The sequence below is a fragment of the Nomascus leucogenys genome, chromosome 3, assembly GCF_006542625.1.
Source record: "Nomascus leucogenys isolate Asia chromosome 3, Asia_NLE_v1, whole genome shotgun sequence".
Lineage (NCBI taxonomy): Eukaryota > Metazoa > Chordata > Mammalia > Primates > Hylobatidae > Nomascus > Nomascus leucogenys.
Genome location: NC_044383.1, coordinates 14417504 through 14439659, shown reverse-complemented (window position 1 = coordinate 14439659; position 22156 = coordinate 14417504). Strand labels below are relative to the sequence as shown.

Sequence of the window (22156 nt, the reverse complement as noted above, 5' to 3'; positions counted from 1 at the left end):
CCCCTTCAGCCTCTAGTCACTTGCCGCTAGTGGCCTTGCTAGAGAACTGGGGTTTCATGCACACTTGCAGTCAGCTGTCCAGGCCAGGTGTGGCAGCCTATGGATGTCTATCTGAACAGGGTGCTCGGGGTCACACTGTGGGCTTTTCCTGTGGAGCGGTTTTGGGGGGATTTCCTCCTGGCCCAGGGGTGTCATGTAGGAAGTAATCTTATCCTACCAACCTTATGTTTCTCTTCTCTATTACTGTGTATTGTTTCTATTTTATAATTTTTTTTTTTTTTTTTTGAGATAGAGTTTCACTCTGTCACCCAGGCTGGAATGCAGTGGCGCCATCTCGGCTCACTACCACCTCCACCTCATGGGTTTAAGTGATTCTTGTGCTGCAGCCTCCCAAGTAGCTGGAATTATAGGCGCACACCACCACACCTGGCTAATTTTTATATTTTTAGTAGAGATGGGGTTTCACCATGTTCGCCAGGCTTGTCTCGAACTCCTGGCCTAAAGTGCTCGAGCCTCTTGCCTTGGCCTCCTAGAGTGCAGAGATTATAAGCGTGAGCCACAGCACTCGGCCTCTATTTTAGAAAGTTAATGGCATTTTGATTTTTTTGTTGCTGGTAGTAATAAAGCACATTTAGAAATACAGGAGAATATACAGTGAAAACTAAGCTCCCTCCTCCTGTTCCCAGGCTCCACTTCTACCTCCTGATCCCCACCCCATACAACTCCCTTGACCTCCTTCTTTATATCCTATCAGAGAAGTTTTTCTCCCTGTGTGAGCCTGTGTGTGAGTTCCTGGGTTTGAATGTTTTTTACATGTGCGAAAGCTCGCCACATTCATTGTTCTCTACGTTTTTTCCCTCAAGTTGTGAATTGAATTAGTAATTTTTAAAAAAACACTGATGATTGACGAAAGTTGGCAAGCCATTAAAACACTTGCTTTTTTCATTTAGTCTATGATAAATATAATTTTCAAATGATCTTTTTTTTTTTTTTTGGAGACGGAATCTCGCTCTGCTGCCCAGCCTGGAGTGCAGTGGCGTGATCTTGACTCACTGCAACCTCCTCCTCCTGGGTTCAAGCGATTCTCCTGCCTCAGCCTCCCAAGTAGCTGGGATTACAGGTGCGAGCCACCAGGCCCAGCTTATTTTTGTATTTTTAGTAGAGACAGGGTTTCACCGTGTTGCCCGGGCTGGTCTCTAACTCCTGGCCTCAAGTGATCCGCCCACCTCCGCCTCCCAAAGTGCTGTGATTACAGGCGTGAGTCACTGTGCCCGGCCCTCAAGTGATCTGTCTTAAATATGTTTTATTTTCTTCCCGATTTTCTATCCCACCAGCTCCTGAAAGGCCCAAATAGACCCAGTCATGTTTCTCAAGCAAAATTTAATTTTAGTTGCTCACAGGAAGAGATTTCAAGGGGAAGAGACGGATTCCACATGTGAGCTATAAATGCAGCCAGTTTCCTGTCAGCATTTTCTAGAAGCTTTAACTTGATGATGAATGTCTAATGTGCATTTATCACCAGAAACCTAAAGGAGTTTTGATTTCTTAATTATCTAAATATAGCTACCTCTGGGAACTCATTTAATAAGAAGTATGGGTTCTACAACTAATTACTGGTTTCTCTGTGAACAGTGCGTAAAACTCGTTTCTTGTCAAAGGAAATCTCAGTAATAAAACAGAGTTGTATGACTGAGAACCCCAGTTGTGAATGTAAGACACAGGATAAGTGCACAACACTCTTGAGAATCCTGGGACCTCAGGAAGTTCGTACTTCATTCTCCTGCCTTAGTAACGACAATGGGCTCCCAGATGTAAGGAGACGGCTGAGTCCAAAGAATTGTTGAAGGTCTCTCAAGCTTTTTCTTTTTTTTTTTTGAGACAGAATCTTGCTCTGTCGACCTGGCTGGAATGCAATGGTGCAATCTCAGCTCACTGCAACCTCTGCCTCCCTGGTTCAAGCGAGTCTCCTGCCTCAGCCTCCTGAGTAGCTGGGATTACCATGTCGCCACACTGGCTATTTTTTTTTTTTTTTTTTTTTTTTTTTGGTATTTTTAGTAGAGACGAGGTTTTGCCGTGTTGGCCAGGCTGGTCTCCAACTCCTGACCTCAGGTGATCCGCCTGCTTTGCCCTCCCAAAGTGCTAGGATTACAGACATGAGCCACTGCACCTGGCTGCTTTTTCTTTGAAATATATTTTTAATTTAGAGAGAAATGACGCTACTTGAAAGTAATACTACTTTCTATGTGAAAAGATTCAAGCATTCAGGCCAAGTGCAGTAATTCAGCAGTAAGTGCAGCTGTAATCCCAGCACTTTAGGAGGCTGAGGTGGGCGGATTACCTGAGGTCAGGAGTTCGAGACCAGCCTGGCCAACATGGTGAGACCCCGACTCTACTAAAATTATAAAACTTAGAAGGGTGTGGTGGTGCACACCTGTAATCCCAGCTACTCGGGAGGCTGAGGCAGGAAAAACGCTTGAACCCAGGAGGTGGAGGTTTCAGTGAGCTGAGATTGCACCGCTGCACTCCAGCCAGGGCGACAGAGTGAGACTCTGTCTCAGAAAAAAAAGAAGAGTGAAGCATTCAGAAGGGCAGTAGCAAGGTGGCCTCGGATTCTTGAGAAGGCACCCATACCAGCCTGGGTGCACGTCTCTACATGATTTGTGCCAAATGAAAGCACAGTTGCTTTGTTGTCCTTTCTTACAGAATGTACCTGAAACATGGGAGCCCAGTTAAAATGATGGAGAGTTATATTGCAGTTCTCACAAAGGGGATATGCCAGAGTGAAGAAAATGGCTCTTTCCTTAGTAAGGATTTTGATGCCCGAAAGGCCTACCTGGCCGGCTCCATCAAAGGTAAGAAAGGAAAAAACAGGCCAGGCACAGTGGCTCACGCCTGTAATCCCAACACTTTGGGAGGCCGAGGCAGGCAGATCACGAGGTGAGGAGATTGAGACCATCCTGGTTAACATGGTGAAACCTCGTCTCCACTAAAAATACAAAAAATTAGCCGGGCGTGGTGGCACCCGCCTGTGATCCCAGCTACTCAGGAGGCTGAGGCAGGAGAATCAGTTGAACCTGGAAGGCAGAGGTTGCAGTAAGCCGAGATTGCGCCACTGCACTCCAGCCTGGGCGACAGAGCGAGACTACGTCTCAAAGAAAAGAAAAACAAAAAAAAAAGAAGGTAAAAAACAAAACCCTTCCAACAACAAAATCCCCAAGTCGAAAACAATCTCATTACATCCTATTGTGCCTAATAGAATAATTAGATAATTAGATTATCTAATTAGAATTATCTAATAACTAGATAATTCTAATCCTTCCATATATTATTTTCATTTACATATTTTTCATTTGTACACAAGAGGGTACCTTTAACCCCTGTATTTCCTTATTGAGTTAGAATTCTCTCAGAGGAAAACAGGTTTTTGTGGTGTTTGTTTCCATATTATTCTATTGGCTATTTTAGAAATGTTTCCTCGCTGGTGGGCTGAATTTTGTGGCTCGAGGTCTTCATGGATTACATTTCTTTTCTTAGATCTTAGCAGTTATCTCTGTCATCTGAAGAGCCCAAGGCCTTGACCACAAGCTCCTAATTTAAGTTCCAGCTGTAAAATCCAAAATGCAGACAGCTCAGGCCTAAGCCACAGACTTCAGGGTCCCTGAGCAGAAGGCGAGGGTAACTCTGAAGGCGAGGCTGCCCTCTGTCATGTCCTCCCATGGTGCCCATCTGTCTTTGCTTTTGATCCCGCTGTTCTTTGAATTTTCTCAGCATCCCTGTTGAGGTGGTACGTGTTTGTCAGGCTAACTTAAGGACTTAAGTAATTATACTGGGGGACATGGGGGAGTTAATAGACTTATTTTTTTCCTTTTGAGACAGGGTCTTGCTTTGTTACTGAGGCTGAAGTGCAGTGGTACAGTTATGGCTCACTGTAGCCTCAACTTCCTGGGCTCAAGCAATCTTTCCACCTCAGCCTCCCGAGTAGCTGGGACTATAGGTGCATACCACCATGCCCAGCTAATTTTTTTTTTTTTTTTTTTTTGAGTCAAGAGTCTCACTGTGTCACCCAGGCTGGAGTGCAGTGGCACAATCTCAGCTCACTGCAACCTTTGCCTCCCAGGTTCAAGCGATTCTCGTGCCTCAGCCTCCCAAGTAGCTTGGACTACAGGCACCTGCCACCACACTCAGCTAATTTTTTTTTTTTTTTTTTGAGATGGAGTTTCACTCCATCAAGTGTTGCCCAGGCTGGGTGGTGCAATCTTGGCTCACCGCATCCTCCGCCTCCTGGGTTCAAGTGCCTCAGCCTCCCAAGTAGCTGGGATTACAGGCATGTGCCACCATGCCTGCCTAATTTTGTATTTTTAGTAGAGATGGGGTTTCTCCATGTTGGTCAGGCTGGTCTCGAACTCCTGACCTCAGGTGATCCATCTGCCTCGGCCTCCCAAAGTGCTAGGATTACAGGCATGAGCTACCGCGCCTGGCCGCTAATTTTTATATTTTTAGTAGAGATGGGGTTTCACCATTTTGGCCAGGCTGGTCTCAAACTCCTGACCTCAGGTGATCCACCCACCTCGGCCTCCCAAAGTGCTGGAATTACAGGTGTGAGCCACTGCGCCCAGCCTAATTTTGTATTTTTAGTAGAGATGGGGTTGCACCATGTTGGCCAGGCTAGTGTCAAACTCCTGACCTCAGATGACCAGCCTGCTTAGGCCTCCCAAAGCGCTGGGATTACAGTGTGAGACACTGTGCCCAGCCCCAGCTAATTTTTAAACATTTTTTAGAGACAGTCTCCCTATGTTGCCCAGGCTGGTCTCAAACTCCTGGGCTCAAGTGATCCTCCCACCTTGGCCTCCCAAAGTGTTGGGATTACAGACATGAGTCACCCTGCACCTGGCAGACTTTTTTTTTTTTTTTTTTTTAAATCAGGAAGTTTTAATGATATAGAAAGATGCTGGTTCCCTTCACATCAGTTGTTTCAGTTTTTTGTGAGTCTAGCTTCCTGTATGCATCCCATCATAGAGTCCCTTGCGGGGCAGAGCACACATCCTGGGAAGCTGACATAGGATAGATCTACTCTTCCACCAAATAAAGTGTTTGTATGCTTTACAACATTTGCCTAAATTCTCTGTATTAAAAATAATTTTGTAGGCCAGGTGCTGTGACTCAAACCTGTAATCCCAACACTTTGGGAGGCTAAGGTGGGTGGATCACTTGAGGTCAGGAGTTCGAGATCAGCCTGGCCAACATGGTGAAACCCTGTCTCTACTAAAAATACAAATATTAGCCAGGTGTGGTGGTGTGTGCCTGTAATCCCAGCTACTCGGGAAACTGAAGCAGGAGACTCGCTTGAGCCCAGGAGGCAGAGGTTGCAGTGAGCAAAGATCTTGCCACTGCACTCCAGCCTGGGTGACAGAGTGAGACTCGGTCTCAAAAAAAAAAAAAAAACGAAGAAAAAAAGAAGAAAAAAATCTTTATTTCTTTGCATGATGTGTAATTCAGTAACATTAAAATTTCTCTTTTTTGAAGACATTGTATCTCAGTTTGGAATGGAAACTGTTATCTTACACACAGCACTGATGCTAAAGAAAAGAATTGTGGTGTATCACCCCAAGATAGAAGCGGTCCAGGAGTTTACCAGGTATCATCTCTAATTATAAAAAAGTGTTAACTTTGTTGGCAGACAGTTTGCCGCACTAGATGTTACTGTGTGCTCTGCTGTGTTGCACATTTGCTATAAATAGCATGTGGTGAAATATCACCTTTGGTCTGAAGTTTCTGTTTAGCTCTAGTAGTTCAAAGTCACTGATTTGGACTATTTATGACTATTTTAGAGCAGGGGGTTAGCAAACTTTTCCTTGGCAGACAGTAAATATTTTAGGTTTGTGAGCCATATGGTCACTGTCCCAACTACTCAACTGCCTGGGTAGCACAAAAGCAACCATGGAGGACACGTACATAAATGACTCGGCACGGCTGTGGTCAATGAAACTTTATTTTCAAGGACAGGCAGTTAGCCTGTGGGCCATAGTTTGCTGAACCGTTTCAGGTAAATTGTTCCTTCTGTTCAGTTTTATCAAAGACTCTTTTTTTTTTCTTGTTTTAATTAAAAAGTTTTAGAGCAGGACAAAGACTCTTATTTTGATAGTACATATAGATTTTTTAAATTTTATTTTCATTTTTAGTAGAGATGGGGTCTTGCTGTGTTGCCCAGGGTGGTCTCAAACTCCTAGGCTCCAGTGATCCTCATGCCTTGGCCTCCCAAAATGCTGGAATTACAGGTGTGAGCCACTGTGCCCGGCCAAAATACATAAAGATTTCGTTGTTGTTAATAATTTTTTTGCCAGAGGGGTCAGCTCAGGGCCAAGAGGTGCCTGCAGGCCCTGCCCCCTCTAACAGCTCCCCCACCTGCCATACAGATTTTTAAAGATTTTTTGTTTACTAAATCTAACTTGTTACTAGGTCCTTTTAAATTTTTTTCATTTTTATTTTATTTTATATTTTTTGTCGAGATGGGGTTTCTTGGGTCTCACTATGTTGGCCAGGCTGGTCTCGAACTCCTGGGCTCAAGTGATTCTCCTGCCTCTGTTGAGATTACAGACATGAACCACCACACCCAGCCATTAGGTCTTTTTTTTTTTTTTTTTTTTTTTTTGAGACAGAATCTCTTGCTTTGTTGCCAGGCTGGGGTGGTGCAGTGGCGTGATCTTGGCTCACTGCAACATCCACCTCCCGGGTTCAAGTAATTCTCCTGCCTCAGCCTCCCGAGTAGCTGAGACTACAGGCACGCACCACCATGCCCAGCTAATCTTTGTATTTTTAGTAGAGATGGGGTTTCACCATGTTGGCCAAGATGGTCTCGATCTCTTGACCTTGTGATCTGCCGTCTCGGCCTCCCGAAGTACTGGGATTACAGGCGTGAGCCACTGCGCCCGGCCAGGTCCTCCTTTAAAAGCAAGAGGACTTAGCATTCGTGTTGGGTTTACTGTATGTCAGGCATTTTATAAGATACCTTAAATTATTAAATTTACTCATAACAAGAACCCTGCAAGAAAGTATTTTTACCCTGTTTTATGAATGAGAAAATTAAGGTTGGCAGAGTATAGGTATAAGGTAATGAAAAGAACAAAGGCTTCATAGTCAGAAAGACCTGAGTTAAAATCTTGGGAGGGCAACTTATTAGCTCTGTGAACACATAAAAGATACTGAATGTTGGCCGGGCATGGTGGCTCACACCTGTAATCCCAGCACTTTGGGAGGCTGAGGCTAGCAGATTGCCTTAGATCAGAAGTTCAGGACCAGACTGGGCAACACAGCAAAACCCCAGCTCTGTAAAAAAAATATAAAAATTAGCCACGCATGGTGGCATGCACCTGTAGCCCGAGCTACACAGGAGGCTGAGGTGGGAGAATCGCTTGAGCCCAGGAGGTGGAGGCTGCAGTGAGCCATGATCACGTCACTGCACCCCAGTCTGGACGACGGAGTGAGGCCCTGTCACAGAAACAAAACAAAAGATATTGTTTCTGAGCCTGTGTTCCTTTATCTGTAAAATGAAGATTGTAATATCTACTTACAAGTTTGTTTTTAAGACTGGAAATAATTTGTGTAAGATGCTTAACATGTACCTAGCCTGTAAGACACACTTTAGAAGTTATTATTGTTATGGTCATGATTGCATCAGATTTTAAGTGAGAGGGCCAGAATTTTTACCCTGCCCTCTCTGGGTCCAAAAGCCTATATTTTCTATCCCATCACCTTTTCCCCCTCTACGTATGCTACTTAAACTGGAGCGGTCACAGCTTCTGAGATATTTAGCAGGGCACCAGGGGGTTCATGAAGCCACAGGTAAACTTGATACATCTTGTTGCAGTCATTATTCTACCATAAGTTTTTTTCAGGGAAACCTGTGTCGTAGGAAAACAAACACACTTGGTTTGCGAGTTTTACTAAAATTTTAAATATAAATGGGAGACTTCCAGAAAATTTCTTGCTTGCAGAGGTGACTTTGAATTTTACCCTCAGACTCCCTTTCCATGGCAGTCTCCAGAGTGGGATTTTCAGAGGAAAACCTTAGAAGCGTCACTCCTTGCTACCACAGGGATCTTTTGAAACTTCACCTTGAGCTTTCTGTAGCTGATCTGATCCCCAAAAGCAGAGTTTAAAACATTGCATAGAGGCTGGGTGCAGTGGCTCACGCCTGTAATCCCAGCACTTTGGGAGGCCAAGGCAGGCTGGTCACCTGAGGTCAGGAGTTCAAGATCAGCCTGGCCAACATGGTGAAACCCGATCTCCACTAAAAATACAAACATTAACCGGGCCGTGGTGGCAGGCGCCTGTAGTCTCAGCTACTTGGGAGACTGAGGCAGGAGAATTACTTGAACCCCAGAGGTGGAGGTTGCAGTGAGCCAAAATCATGCCATTGCACTCCAGCTTGGGTGACGAGTGAAACTCCATCTCAAAAAAATAAATAATAAAACATTGCATTGCTTTAATTTGAAGCCCAGAGGTTAGCACATTTGAGGCTTGGTCTCACTTCTGTCCCTGATTAGCTGTAGACTCTACCCTCTTCATTTCCTCCTCAGGAAGAGGAGAAGGGGCAGGCTGAGTCTTTAAGGTGTGGACCAGCAATAACTTCAATTCTTGCCTTGATTCCCCAGGACTCTGCCTGCCCTGGTGTGGCACCGACAGGACTGGACCATCCTTCACTCTTACGTGCACCTCAACGCCGATGAGCTGGAAGCCCTGCAGATGTGCACAGGTAGACAAGAGGATCCCAGGGGAGGGGAGGAACTGTTTCACTTTTTTTTTTTTCCTGAGACAGATTTTTTTTTTTTTTTTTTTGAGACGGAGTCTTGCTCTGTTGCCCAGGCTGGAGTGCAGTGGCACAATCTTGGCTCACTGCAACCTCCGCCTCCCGGGTTCACGCCGTTCTCCTGCCTCAGCCTCCGGAGTAGCTGGGACTACAGGCGCCCACCACCGCGCCTGGCTGATTTTTTGTATTTTTTTAGTAGAGACGGGGTTTCACCGTGGTCTCGATCTCCTGACCTCGTGATCCACCCGCCTCGGCCTCCCAAAGTGCTGGGATTACAGGCGTGAGCCACTGCGCCCGGCCCCCTGAGACAGATTTTCACTCTTGTTGCCCAGGATGGAGTGCAATGGCGCGATCTTAGCTTACTGCAACGTCGGCCTTCAATTCTCCTGCCCTAGCCTCCCAAGTAGCTGGGATTACAGGCATGCGCCACCAAGCCCAGCTAATTTTATTCCACTTTAAAGAGGGTTTTTTGTTTTTATTTTGTGCATTCCTAAGTGGAATACTGATCCTTTATTATTTCTTTGGCACATGCAATCAATTTTTTGCCCTTAAAATTTTTTTTTTTTTTAGTTTAAAAAAAAACTGTGGCCGGGCGCGGTAGCTCATGCCTGTAATCCCAGCACTTTGGGAGGCCAAGGTGGGCAGATCACCTGAGGTCGGGAGTTCAAGACCAGCCTGACCAACATGGAGAAACCCCGTCTCTACTAAAAATACAAAAAATTAGCTGGGTATGGTGGCGCATGCCTGTAATCCCAGCTACTTGGGAGGCTGAGGCAGGAGAAACGCTTGAACCCGGAAGGCGGAGGTTGCAGTGAGCCGAGATCACGCCATTGCACTCCAGCCTGGGCAACAAGTGAAACTCTGTCTCAAAAAAAAAAAAAAATTGTAAAATGCATATAGGATTTACCTTTTTTTGGCCGGGCGCGGTGCCTCATGCCTATAATCCTAGCACTTTAGGAGGCTGAGGCGAGTGGATTGCCTGAGCTCAGGAGTTTGAGACCACCCTGGCCAGCATGGTGAAACCGTTGTCTCTACTAAAATACCAAAAAAAAAAATTAGCCGGGTGTGGTGGTGGGTGCCTGTAGTTCCAGCTACTCTGGAAGCTGAGGCACAAGAATCGCTTGAACCCAGGAGGTGGAGGTCGCAGTGAGCCGAGACTGAGCCACTGCACTCCAGCTAGGGCGACAGAGCGAGACTCTGTCTCCAGAAAAAAAAAAGATTTCCTTTTTTTTTTGAGACCAGGTCTTCGTATGTTGCTCAGGCTGGTCTTGAACTCCTGAACTCAAGCGATCTGCCTGTCTTGGCCTCTCACACTGTTGGGATTACAGGCGTCAGCCACTACGCACAGCTACTTTACCTTTTTAACCATTTGTAAACATATAGTTCAGTGGCATTAAGTACATTCACATTGTTGTTCAGCCATCATCAAAATGCAGCCTATTTTTGGCTGAGCACAGTGGCTCACACCTGTAATCCCAGCACTTTGGGAGGCCGAAGTGGGGTGATCGCCTGAGCCCAGAAGTTCCAGACCAGCCTGGGCAACATAGGAGACCCATCTTTTAAAATTTTTAAATTATAAAACAAAAAAAATGCAACCTATATTTAACCTGTAAAGTTTTTTTTTTTTTTCTTGAGATGGAGTTTTGTTCTTGTTACCCAGGCTGTAGTGCAATAGTGTGATCTCAGCTCACTGCAACCTCCGCCTCCTGGGTTCAAGCAATTCTCCTGCCTTAGCCTCCCTAGTAGCTGGGATTACAGGCACCTGCCACCATGCCCAGCTAATTTTTGTATTTTTAGTAGAGACAGTTTCTCCATGTTGGCCAGGCTGGTCTCAAATTTCTTACCTTAGGTGATCCTCCCGCCTCGGCCTCCCAAAGTGCCTGGATTGCAGGCATAAGCCATTGTGCCTGGCCGAACTTGTAAAGTTCTAGTCTTAAAAGTTTATCAGTGACTTTTTTTTTAATCTTTTTAATTATTATGGGTATATAATAGGTATATGTATTTATGGGGTACATGTGATGTTTTGATACAGGCCTACAATGTATAATGTTTACATCAGGGTAATTGCAGTATCCATTACCTCAAGCATTTATGATTTCTTTGTGTTAAGAACATTGTGATTCCACTTCTAGTTTTTTTTGTTTTTTGTTTTTTGTTTTTTTTGAGTTGGAGTCTCACTCTGTTGCCCAGGCTGGAGTGCAGTGGCACGATCTCAGCATACTACAGCCTCCACCTCCCAGGATCAAGCGATTCTCCTGCCTCAGCTGCCCGAGTAGCTGGGATTACAGGTGTGCACCACCATGCCCAGCTAATTTTTTTATATTTTTGGTAGAGAGTAGAGATGGGGTTTTACCATGTTGGCCAGGCTGGTCTCCAACTTCTGACCTCAGGTGATCCACCCGCCTCAGCTTCCTAAAGTGTTGGGATTACAGGTGTGAGCCACTGTGCCCAGCCAACTTCTAGTTATTTTTAAATATACAGTAAACTATCATTCACTGTAGTCACCCTATTGTGCTATCAAATACTAGATCTTATTCATTCTAACTATATTTTTGTATCCACTAACCATCCCAAATTTTCCCCCTCTCCCCACTACCCTTCCTAACCTCTGGTACCCACCATTCTACTCTCTATCTCCCTGAGTTCCATTGTTTTAATTTTTAGCTTCCCCAAATAAGTGAGAACATGCAAAATTTGTCTTTCTGTCCCTGGCTTCTTTTACTTAACATGATGCCTCCAGTTCCATCCATGTTGTTGCAAATGACAGGATTTCATTCCTTTTTATGGCTGCATAATATTCCACTGTGTATACGCACCACATTTTCTTTTCCATTCATCTGTTGATGGACACTCAGTTTGATTCCAAATCTTGGTGGTTGTGAACAGTGCTGCAATGAACATGGGAGTGGTGGTATCTCTTTGATAAACTGATTTCCTTTTTTGGGGGTAAATACCCAGCAATGGGATTGCTGGATCATATGGTAGTTCTATTTTTAGTTTTTTGAGAAATTTCCATACTGTTCTCCATAGTGACTGTATTAATTTACATTCCCACCAACAGTGTACGAGAGTTCTTTTTCTCTACATCCTTGCCATAGTTTGTTATTGCCTGTCTTTTTTGAGATGGAGTCTCCCTCTGTTGTCCAGGCCAGAGTGCAGTGGCACGCTGTCAGCTCACTGCAACCTCCACTTCCCTGGTTCACGCCATTCTCCTATCTCAGCCTCCTGAGTAGCTGGGACTGCAGGCGCCCACCACCACGCCTGGCTAATTTTTGTATTTTTAGTAGAGACAGGGTTTCACCATATTGGTCAGGCTGGTCTCGAACTCCTGACCTCAGATGATCCACCTGCCTTGGCCTCCCAAAGTTCTGGGATTACAGGCAGGAGCCACTGCGCCCAGCCATCTGTATTTTTTTTTAAAGACAAGGTCTTGCTTTATTGCCTGGGCTTGTCTTGAATTCCTGGGCTCTGGGATTATAGGCATGAGCCACTGTGCCTGGCCATTTTCTTATGAAAATTTTTCTTTCTCTTTTTCTTTTTTTTTTTGTTTTTTTTTTGTTTGGTTGTTATGTCTTTTTTTGAGACAGGGTCTTGCTCTGTCACCCAGGCTGGAGTGCAGTGGCTCAGTCTTGGCTCACTGCAACCTCCACCTCCTGGGCTTAAGCCATCCTTCTACCCCAGCCTCCCAAGTAGCTGGGACTACAGGCATGTGCCAGCATGCCTGGCTAATTTTTGTGTTTGTTTTTTTTTTTTTGTAGACATAAGGTTTCACCATGTTGCCCTGGCTGGTCTCAAACTCTTGAGCTCAGACAGTCCTCCGGCCTTGGCCTCCGAAAGTGCTGAGATTATAGGTGTGAGCTACTGTGCCTGGCCTAAAAATTTTTAATGTTTTTTATTTCCCAGTTAAGTTATTAATTTATCTGGAATAATTTTTTGTGTAGTTTGTGAGTTTGGGATCTGACTGAACTTTTTTACCCTATGGATAACCACCTGGAGCAGGACATTTATTGAATAGTCTCTTTTTTCAGTAATGAGTAATATTACTTGTCATCTGTCACATTTTCTCATTCATGGGTGGGCCTGGGTCTGGCTCTCAGCAGTAGGCTTTGGTTTTGTTGTTTTTTAAATTATTTTATTTTATTTTATTTTTTTGAGACAGAGTCTCGCTCTGTTGCCCAGGCTGGGGTGCAGTGGTGTGATCTTGGCTCACTGCAACTTCCACCTCCCAGGTTCAAGCAATTCTCATGCCTCAGCCTCCCAAGTAACAGGGACTACAGGCATGTGCCACCATGCCCAGCTAATTTTTTTTTTTAAATATTTTTATTAAAGATGGGGTTTCGCCATGTTGCCCAGGCAGGCCTCGAACTCCTGAGCTCAAGCAATCCACCCACCTCGGCCTCCCAAAGTGCTAGGATTACAGGCATGAGCCACCGTGCCTGGCCACCAGCTAATTTTTGTATTTTTAGTAGAGACAGGGTTTCATCATGTTGGCCAGGACAGTCTCAAACTCCTGGCCTCAGGTGATCCTCCCACCTCAGCTTTCCAAAGTGCTGGGATTACAGGCATGAGCCACTGCCCCCCATCTGTTATTTTTTAACTGTCCTTGCTTGGTAAAGTAAAACTCTAGGAATGATAAATTGGTCCTTGTATTAGTGTGTTCTTGCACTGCTATAAAGAAATAACTGAAGGCCGGGCAAGATGGCTCACACCTGTAATCCCAGCACTTTGGGAGGCCAAAGTGGGTGGATCACCTGAGGTCATGAGTTCAAGACCAGGCTGACCAATATGGTGAAATCCTGTCTTTACTAATCATACAAAATTCAGCCAGGTGTGGTGGCATATGCCTGTAGTCCCAGCTACTCAGGAGGCTGAGAAAAGAAAATTGCTTGAACCCAGGAGGTGAAGGTTGCAGTGAGCCAAGATCGTGCCACTGCACTCCAGCCTGGGCAACAGAGCAAGACTCTGTCTCAAAAACAAACAAACAAAAAGGCCAGGTGCAGTGGCTCACGCCTGTAATCCCAGCACTTTGGAAGGCTGAGGCAGGCAGATCACAAGGTCAGGAGTTCGACACCAGTCTGGCCAATATGGTGAAACCCCATTTCTACTCAAAATACAAAAATTAGCCAGGCGTGGTGGTGCACGCCTGTAGTCCCAGCTACTCAGGAGGCTGAGGCAGGAGAATCTCTTGAACCTGGGAGGTGGTGAGCCAAGATCACGCTACTGCACTCTGGCCTTGGTGACAGAGCCAGACTCTGTCTCAAAAAAAAAAACAACTGAAACTAGGTAATTTATAAAGAAAAGCAGTTGAATTGGCTCACAGTTCTGCAGGCTGTACGGCAAGCATAGTGGCTTCTGCTTCTGTGGAGGCCTCAGGAAACTTACAATCATGGCGGAGGGTGAAGGGGAAGCAGGCACGTCTTACGTGGCTGGAGCAGGAGGAAGGTGGGGGAAGGTGCTATACACTTTTAACCAGATCTTGTGAGAACTCAATCACGAGAACCACACTAAGGGGATGGTGCTAAACCGTTCATGAGAAATCACCCCCATGATCCAGTCACCTCCCACCCGGCCCCACCTCCAACATTGAGGATTACAGTTCGACATGAGATTTGGGTGGGAACACAGATCCAAACCATATCAGTCACTCCTCAAATAATTTTTTTTTTTGGTAGTTGTATTGCTCTGTGAAATCAAAAAAATCTGGGAATCATTGTTCTAACACCAATCCCAGAGGTCTGCTAATTCCTGAGTTGCCTTGAATCCTTAAAGATGATGCCATTTCCACTCTGAGAACCATGCATTTGGCATTGGTTTCCTGAAGGCAAAGACCTGAAGGGGGAACATCAGTCAAGAGAGTCCTGGCTACCTTCTGCCCCAGCTGTCATTCTTGACCCCAAGAGCAATGATTGGAAAGTAAATGCCCTACATCAGTCTTGTCCTTGACACTGATGGATAATTTTGGAATATTTGGTGTTGTGTGAATGTCTTCAGGCAACTGATAATAATGTAGTCTTACTAACTGCCACAGGGTGCAGCTAATGTTCCCGAATGAATAAAGCAGTGAAAGAGAGCACTCGATGAGCTTTTAGACCCAATTCTTTTGACGGGTTCACATATTTCTTCTTACTCCAGTAAGGTTGCTCATGTTTGTGATGCAGGTTACGTCGCCGGATTTGTAGACTTGGAGGTGAGCAACAGACCAGACTTCTATGATGTGTTTGTGAATCTGGCAGAGAGTGAGATTACCATTGCTCCGCTTGCAAAAGGTTTGTTCTCTGTTCTGTTCTTGATACAAGATACAAGCCAAACAGTTGTACATTTTTAGGCTGATTCTCTAAAACCAGTATTTGAGGGCTGGCTTACCCACTTTGCTGAAGATGGATATTTCCGTGTCTAGAACACAACGTTTATTCCTATAGACATAGACATATTAGCAGAACATCCCGGGTGCTTATGCAGCAGATTATATGCTAAGAAGTTAAATAGTCTGTTCATCTTGTTTCACCACTTTTGTGTTTAAACAAGGTGTATTATCTACTGCCACATAACAAATCACTTTAGAACTTAGCGGTTTATTTTTTATTTTCTTAATTTTGAAATGTCTCTGAGTCATACAGAACTTAGTGGTTTAAAACAACACATATTCCTTTTCTTTTTCTTTTCTTTCTTTCTTTTTTTTTTTTTTTTTTTTTTTTTTTTTTGAGGCAGAGTCTTCCTCTGTTGTCCGGGCTGGAGTGCAGTGGCCTGATCTTGGCTCACTGCAGCCTGTGCCTTCCGGGTTCAGGTGATTGTCATGTCTCAGCCTCCCAAGTAGTTGGGTTTACAGGCATGCACCACCATGCTCAGCTATATATATATATATATATATATTTTTTTTTTTGAAATGGAGTCTTACTCTGTTGCCCAGGCTGGAGTGCAATGGTGCAATCTTGGCTCACTGCAACCTCCGCCTCCCAGGTTCAAGTGATTCTCCTGCCTCAGCTTCCTGAGTAGCTGGGATTACAGGCACCCGCCACCGTGCCCAGCTAATTTTGTATTTTTAGTGGAGATGGGGTTTCACCATGTTGCTCAGGCTGGTCTTGAACTCCTGACCTCGTGATCCGCCTGCCTCGGCCTCTCAAAGTGCTGGGATTACATATATGAGCCACTGCGCCTGGCCTAATTTTTGTATTTTTAGTTGAGACAGGGTTTCAACATGTCGGCCAGGCTGGTCTCGAACTCCTAACCTCAAGTGATCCACTGGCCTCAGCCTCTCAAAGTGCTGGGGTTACAGGCGTGAGCCATCATGTTTTAAAACAGCAAATATTTATCTCACAGTTTTGGCGGATCAGGAATGACTTATCTAGAGGTAGTTTTGGTTCAGGAAGTTTCAGTCACAATATCCCAGAGCCACAGTCATCTGAAGGCTCCACTGGGGCCAGAACATCCACTTTCAACGTGCATGGCTGTTGGCAGGGGGCCTCAGTTCCTTCTGCCATGGGCCTCTCCATAGGGCTGCTTGAGTGTTCTTACAATATGACAGCTGGATCCCCAGGAGTGAGTGACCCGAGAGAGAAAAGGAAGTCACAGTGCGTTTTATAATCTTGTCTTGATAGTCACCATTACTTCCTCCATATGCTATTTGTTAGAAGCAAATCACTAAGTTTAGTCAACACTTGAGAGAGGAATAAGTCTTCACCTCTTGAAGAAAGGAGTATCAAAAAATATGTAGATGTTTATCACTACACAGGGTTAAATGTGACTCCAGCATGGAAAATCTTTTTGAAGCATGTCTCAGTAAGCATAAGGGAATGAAACTGTTCTTAGAGCTAATGATCAGGAAAGGGTGTACTAGTGTTAGAGTGGCATTCTCAGACATTTTAAATTGTTCCAAATTAGGCCAGGCACTGTGGCTCACGTCTGTATCCCAGCACTTTCAGAGGCCAAGGCGGGTGGATCACAAGATCAGGAGATTGGGACCAGCCTGGCTAACACGGTGAAACCCCGTCTCTACTAAAAATACAAAAAATTAGCTGGGCGTGGTGGCAGGCGCTTGTAGTCCCAGCTACTTGGGAGGCTGAGGCAAGAGAATGGCGTGAACCTGGAGGCGGAGCTTGCAGTGAGCCAAGATCGCGCCGCTGCACTCCAGCCTGGGCAGCAGAGCGAGACTCCGTCTCAAAATAAATAAATAAAATAAATAAATAAATAAATTGTCCCAAATTACAGCTACATAAAGTAGAAAAGATTGGCTTAAATGTGTGTTGAGCCCAGAGCACTACTCAGGTAGTGGTTTTAGATGGGATTACTGATTAACAGCTTTGTTTTGTCACTTATCTTTCTCCTAAAAGTGGGGGCAGCTGAATGCTGACTCATTGGGAATTGTTAGATTCGATTATGTGAACAATTCAAATTAATGGAACCATAACTGGCTTTCCTTTAATTCCTTTTAAAATTGCAAACATAATGCATGCTTATGGTGAAAAATTCAAACTATGGGGTCAGATCTTTAGGAAATAACTGCCTTTTGCAAAGCGAAAGTGAAAGAAAACTGGCTGTGGCCAGGGCCACTTAAGCAGCTGAAGCATTAGGACCGGAAAGGGTGGCCATCTCCCTGCTGCCCTGTGTTGCTCTGTGTCTATAAAATGGGCTCATCCTAATCCGCACCATTTGAATGCAGTTTGTCTCTTGAAGTGACAGACGAGTTTCTGTTAACCTCCTCAGTGCAGACAGTAGCAATGTATGTAACCAAGCTAACTTAGGTGGTTTCCTTTGCTCATTTCTAAGAATCTAAACGAATTGAGTGCCCAGCTGGCTTCTACAGAACTGACAGGAAGCTCCTCTTTCACAATATTCCCGCCAGAAAGATAAATTTCTTAACTGTAAAGAGCTGGACTAGAACGTCAGACTCTTGGCTTATAGTTACGACTTAGCCGTAGTCAGAATTGTTCATTATGCTTTGTCTGGGAAGAAAAATAAAAATTCTGGTCAGGTGGGTGTGAAGGGGAAATCTGGTTTGGTGTGATTTGTTTTTATGTTGGCCAAGAAGTATAAATCACGATTATATTATGCGTTTCCTCCCAGCATGTTGTCATATTTGTGTCTAGTGATAAAATGGACATGTGGGAGGTTGTCAGCTGCTTTTTGAAAATTCCCTCAGTGTGGTCTTTCAAGTTTTCAGATAGATGGCATGATTGTTCTCTATTATGTCAATTTCTAAATATTCACCTTCTCGATCTCACCAGAGGCCATGGCAATGGGTAAACTGCACAAAGAAATGGGTCAGCTAATTGTTCAGTCTGCAGAAGATCCAGAGAAATCAGAGAGCCAGGTTGTACAGGTAACTCCCTCACCTTCTGACTTACTGAAAGTCCTGACCCATGAGAATCCTCGTTGCCCACGTATCCCCCAGCATTAAAGACATATTCTTACAATATCGGCAACATATGTGAATTTGAGTTTTGCATTACTGTGTTGTTCACAGACTAAAAGTGCTACCTAGATGACAGTATGATGTATGAGACCTTGGGGAGGGCAAGTAAAAGTGCTGGGAATGCTGTAAGGGTTCAAAAATACATGAATGAATTAATGATGTCAGCAAACAAGGAAGAAGACATGACTTTTTTTTCTTTTTTGAGTTTCACTGTCGCCGAGGGTGGAGTGCAGTGGTGCAATCTTGGGTCACTGCAACCTCCACCATGCGGGTTCAAACGATTCTCCTGCCTCAGCCTCCCAAGTAGCAGGCACTGGGATTACAGGGGCCTGCCACCACACCTGACTAATCTTGTACTTTTAGTAGAGATGGGGTTTCACCACGTTGACCAGGCTGATCTTGAACTCCTGACCTAAAGTGCTTCACCCACCTCAGCCTCCCAAAGTGCTGAGATTACAGGCGTGAGCCACCATGCCTGGCCAGAAGACATGATTTTAATGAGCACTTTAGTGAGTCCTCAGCCACCCAAAAGCAATAAAGCCTGCTGGCAGGTGCCGGGTTATTCATCCCAGGCAGAAGAGGACTTTTGGGAAGAGATTCCTTCAAAAAACAATAGCAGCATTTCTCAAAAAGTTAAACATCGAGTTACCATATGATTTAGCAGTGCTGTTCCTGGGTATATACCCAAAATAATTGAAAGCAGGGACTCGGCTGGGCCCGGTGGCTCATGCATGTAATCCCAGCACTTTGGGAGGCCGAGGCAGGCAGATCATCTGAGGTCAGGAGTTCGAGACCATCCTGGCCAACATGGTGAAACCCCGTCTCTACTAAAAATACAAAAAAAATACAAAAATTAGCCAGGTGTGGTGGTGGGCGCCTGTTAATCCCAGCTACGTGGGAAGCCGAGGCAGGAGAATCACTTGAACCCGGGAGGCGGGGGTTGCAGTGAGCCGAGATTGTGCCACTGCACTCCAGCCTGGGCAACAAGAGTGAAACTCCGTCTCAAAAAAAAAAAAAAAAAATGAAAGAAATACCACTGCATACGTGGTCCCTGGTTGACCAAAACGTCATTATGTGATGCACGACTGTACTTGTATGGAAATATCCATAGCAGTGTTACTCACAGTAGCCAAAACGTGGCAGAAGCCACCCAGTGTCCTTCAGCAGATGAATGGGCAAGCAAAATGTAGTCTTTATATACAATAGAATATTACTCAGCTTAAAAAGGAATGGAATGTTTTGAATGTGGCTTTTGTTGGGGGGAGGGAAGGAACAGAATTCTGATACATGCTATAGCATGGATGAACTTTGAAACCATGCTAATGAAATAAGCCAGACACTAAAGGGTAAACGTTGTATGATTCCACTTATATGAGCTATTTAGAGCAGACAAATTCAGAGTTAGAAAACAGAATAGTGGTTCCTAGGGGCTAAGCGAGGGGAAATGGGATTATTGTTTAATGGGTACAGAGTTTCTGTTTGTGATGATGAAACGTGGTGGAAATAGTGGTGATGGTTGTGCAATGCTGCAAATGTACTTAATGCCACTGAATTATACACTCAGAAAATGATTAAAATTGTAAAAAAAAAAAAAAAAACCGCACACTGTGATTTTTCTAAGTTAATTTTGTTTCATTTTTCCTAATTTTTCCTTTAAAAAGAATGATCAGACCAGATGCAATGGCTCAGATCTACAATCCCAGCAGTTTGGGAGGCCAAGGTGGGCAGATCGCTTGAGCCCAGGAGTTTGAGACCAGCTTGGGCAACATGGTGAAAGCCCATCTCTACAAAAAGTATTAAAAATTTAGCTGGGTGTGGTGGCGCACGCCTGTAGTCCCAGCTACTCAGGAGGCTGAGGTGGGTAGATCACTTGAGCCTGGGAGGTCGAGGCTGCAGTGAGCCATGATTGCACCACTGCACTGCAACCTGGGTAACAGAGCGAGACCCTGTCTCGAAAACAACAACAACAAAAGGAGTTTTTTGTTGTTCGTTTTTGAGACAGGGTTGCCCAGGCTGGAGTGCAGTGGTGCAATCATGGCTCACTCAGCCTCTAACTCCTGGCTCAAGCCGTCCTCCTGCCACGGTCTCCCAAAGTGCTGGGATTACAGGCATAAGCCACCACGCCGAACTAATTTTTCATAATTTATAAACAGTCTGAAAAAATAGCAAGAAGAATTCTAGAGACTAAATATTCAAATTTCGATACTAACGTGTTGCATATTTTCCTGTTCTATTAAAGGATATTGCTCTAAAAACAAGAGAAATCTTTACCAACCTAGCACCGTTTTCAGAAGTTTCAGCTGATGGAGAAAAGAGAGTCCTTAATTTGGAGGCACTAAAGCAAAAACGATTTCCACCAGCAACAGAAAACTTCCTTTATCATCTAGCAGCAGCGGAACAAATGCTGAAAATCTGACTCTGTGACAGAACGTATCACTGATGACTGATAGAAAGCCCTTTCGCTCTGATTATCCATTAACTACATGAAGTCCTGAAAATAACAGAGAAACTGTTATATATTTTTAGTGATTTATTTGCAAGTATTGAGATTTGACCTGAAAAACAATGAAACACATGAACACACTTCTGATTTTCTCCTAGCTGATTAGTTTCCTGCCTGCTGTCAGTGCTGGACAAAGTGCTATAACTACTTTATATAACATTACAAAACAGCTAGAGGTCCTGGGGTAAGAGAAAAAAAGCATATCACGACAAACCTGAAAGCCTTCATTATTACACGTTCCAGTTTGTCTCACTGTGTAGTCATAAGCTAATGGTTTATTTTCAGAAAGCTGCCTGAAACGTTGCTTTGTATTCTTCTAGGAAGAACTTTAATTCCTCCTGAGGAACTCTACTTTCTGAGCCAAACTGCTAAGTTTTCTGCGGAACTGTCTAGAAGATCATTCAAGAGACCCTGCAGTTGCACTTTCTTGTAAAAGTTAAAAAAAAAAAAAAAAAAAAAAGGTTTTTCCCGGCCTTTGAGCATTTTGCCTATATTATAAGAGTTTTGCATGTATTTTATACTTGAGTAGACAACCTTAATAATCCATATTTATACTATCACAGAAGTAAGCATTTGGCAAACGTTCAGCCATTAGCACTCATTTAACCCTGTTAGCAATATTCTTTTGAAAAAAGTGCCAGTCCTTATGTGATAAACTAAGAAGCCCACTGAATATAAAAGTATGTAGGACTGAAACAGTGACCTTAGATTATTGCTAAGGGAATATGAGATTAATTAATCTTCCTACAGGGGCCAAAACCAGAGAAAGTCTTCGACAACTTCGATGAAAGTAGTTTGGCCACATGTCAAGCCAATTGTTTGTATTCATTTATGTACCTTTTTCATAACTGGAGACCTTAAAATTGCCAAATAAGCATGGAGGTCTAAATGATGTACTTGTTAGTGTATTCATTCATATTGATTGTAAAGGATTATTTTTCACTCAGTACTGATGTCCTTGGAAATCTTACCTGGAAACATGTTTGCAAAAAACATTATTGGATCTTTCATCTTTTTCTTGGTATTACATATTTGTTAAATAAAAATTAAACACCCTGTCTTTTTGAGTGAGGGCAGGGAGGACCTGAAATAAGATGGTGTTTACTAAGGCAAATAATTGAAAATTAAATCTGCACTTTATGGAAATGAAAAATATTAACATCTTTTTCCTCATTTTTTTGTATTACTATATTAGCTAATGATCAAAGTTGTTAAAATTATAAATTTATGATGCAGAAATAAAATTGAAATATTTTGATATTCAACTACTTTTAGGTGGGTGACGAATTGTCCCCTCTTTCTCTAATTCTGCTCATTACAAAGAAAACGGGGAAAAAATACCTTTTTTCAACTGTGAGGGCACTAGGGAATTTTTAAAAGACCTGTCTGAAAGTTCAAGATGGCCAAGGGCGTGGTGGCTCATGCCTGTGATCCCAGC

At 44.0% G+C, this 22156-nt stretch overlaps 1 protein-coding gene across 3 annotated transcripts in view; it reads left to right on the top strand.

The window, feature by feature from the left end:
* The window catches only part of DENND10 (DENN domain containing 10), a 32969-nt gene extending 10986 nt beyond the window's left edge, over positions 1–21983 (top strand). For all 3 annotated transcript variants that reach the window (XM_030806408.1, XM_012505684.2, XM_030806415.1), the window contains 6 exons: positions 2704–2852; positions 5524–5635; positions 8652–8752; positions 14965–15072; positions 18028–18122; positions 20455–21983. In XM_030806408.1, coding sequence (XP_030662268.1) covers positions 2705–2852; positions 5524–5635; positions 8652–8752; positions 14965–15072; positions 18028–18122; positions 20455–20631 — 741 coding nt within the window. In that variant the 5' untranslated portion in view covers position 2704 and the 3' untranslated portion in view covers positions 20632–21983. The remainder of the gene's footprint in view (positions 1–2703; positions 2853–5523; positions 5636–8651; positions 8753–14964; positions 15073–18027; positions 18123–20454) is intronic.
* Positions 21984–22156: the final 173 nt, after the last annotated feature.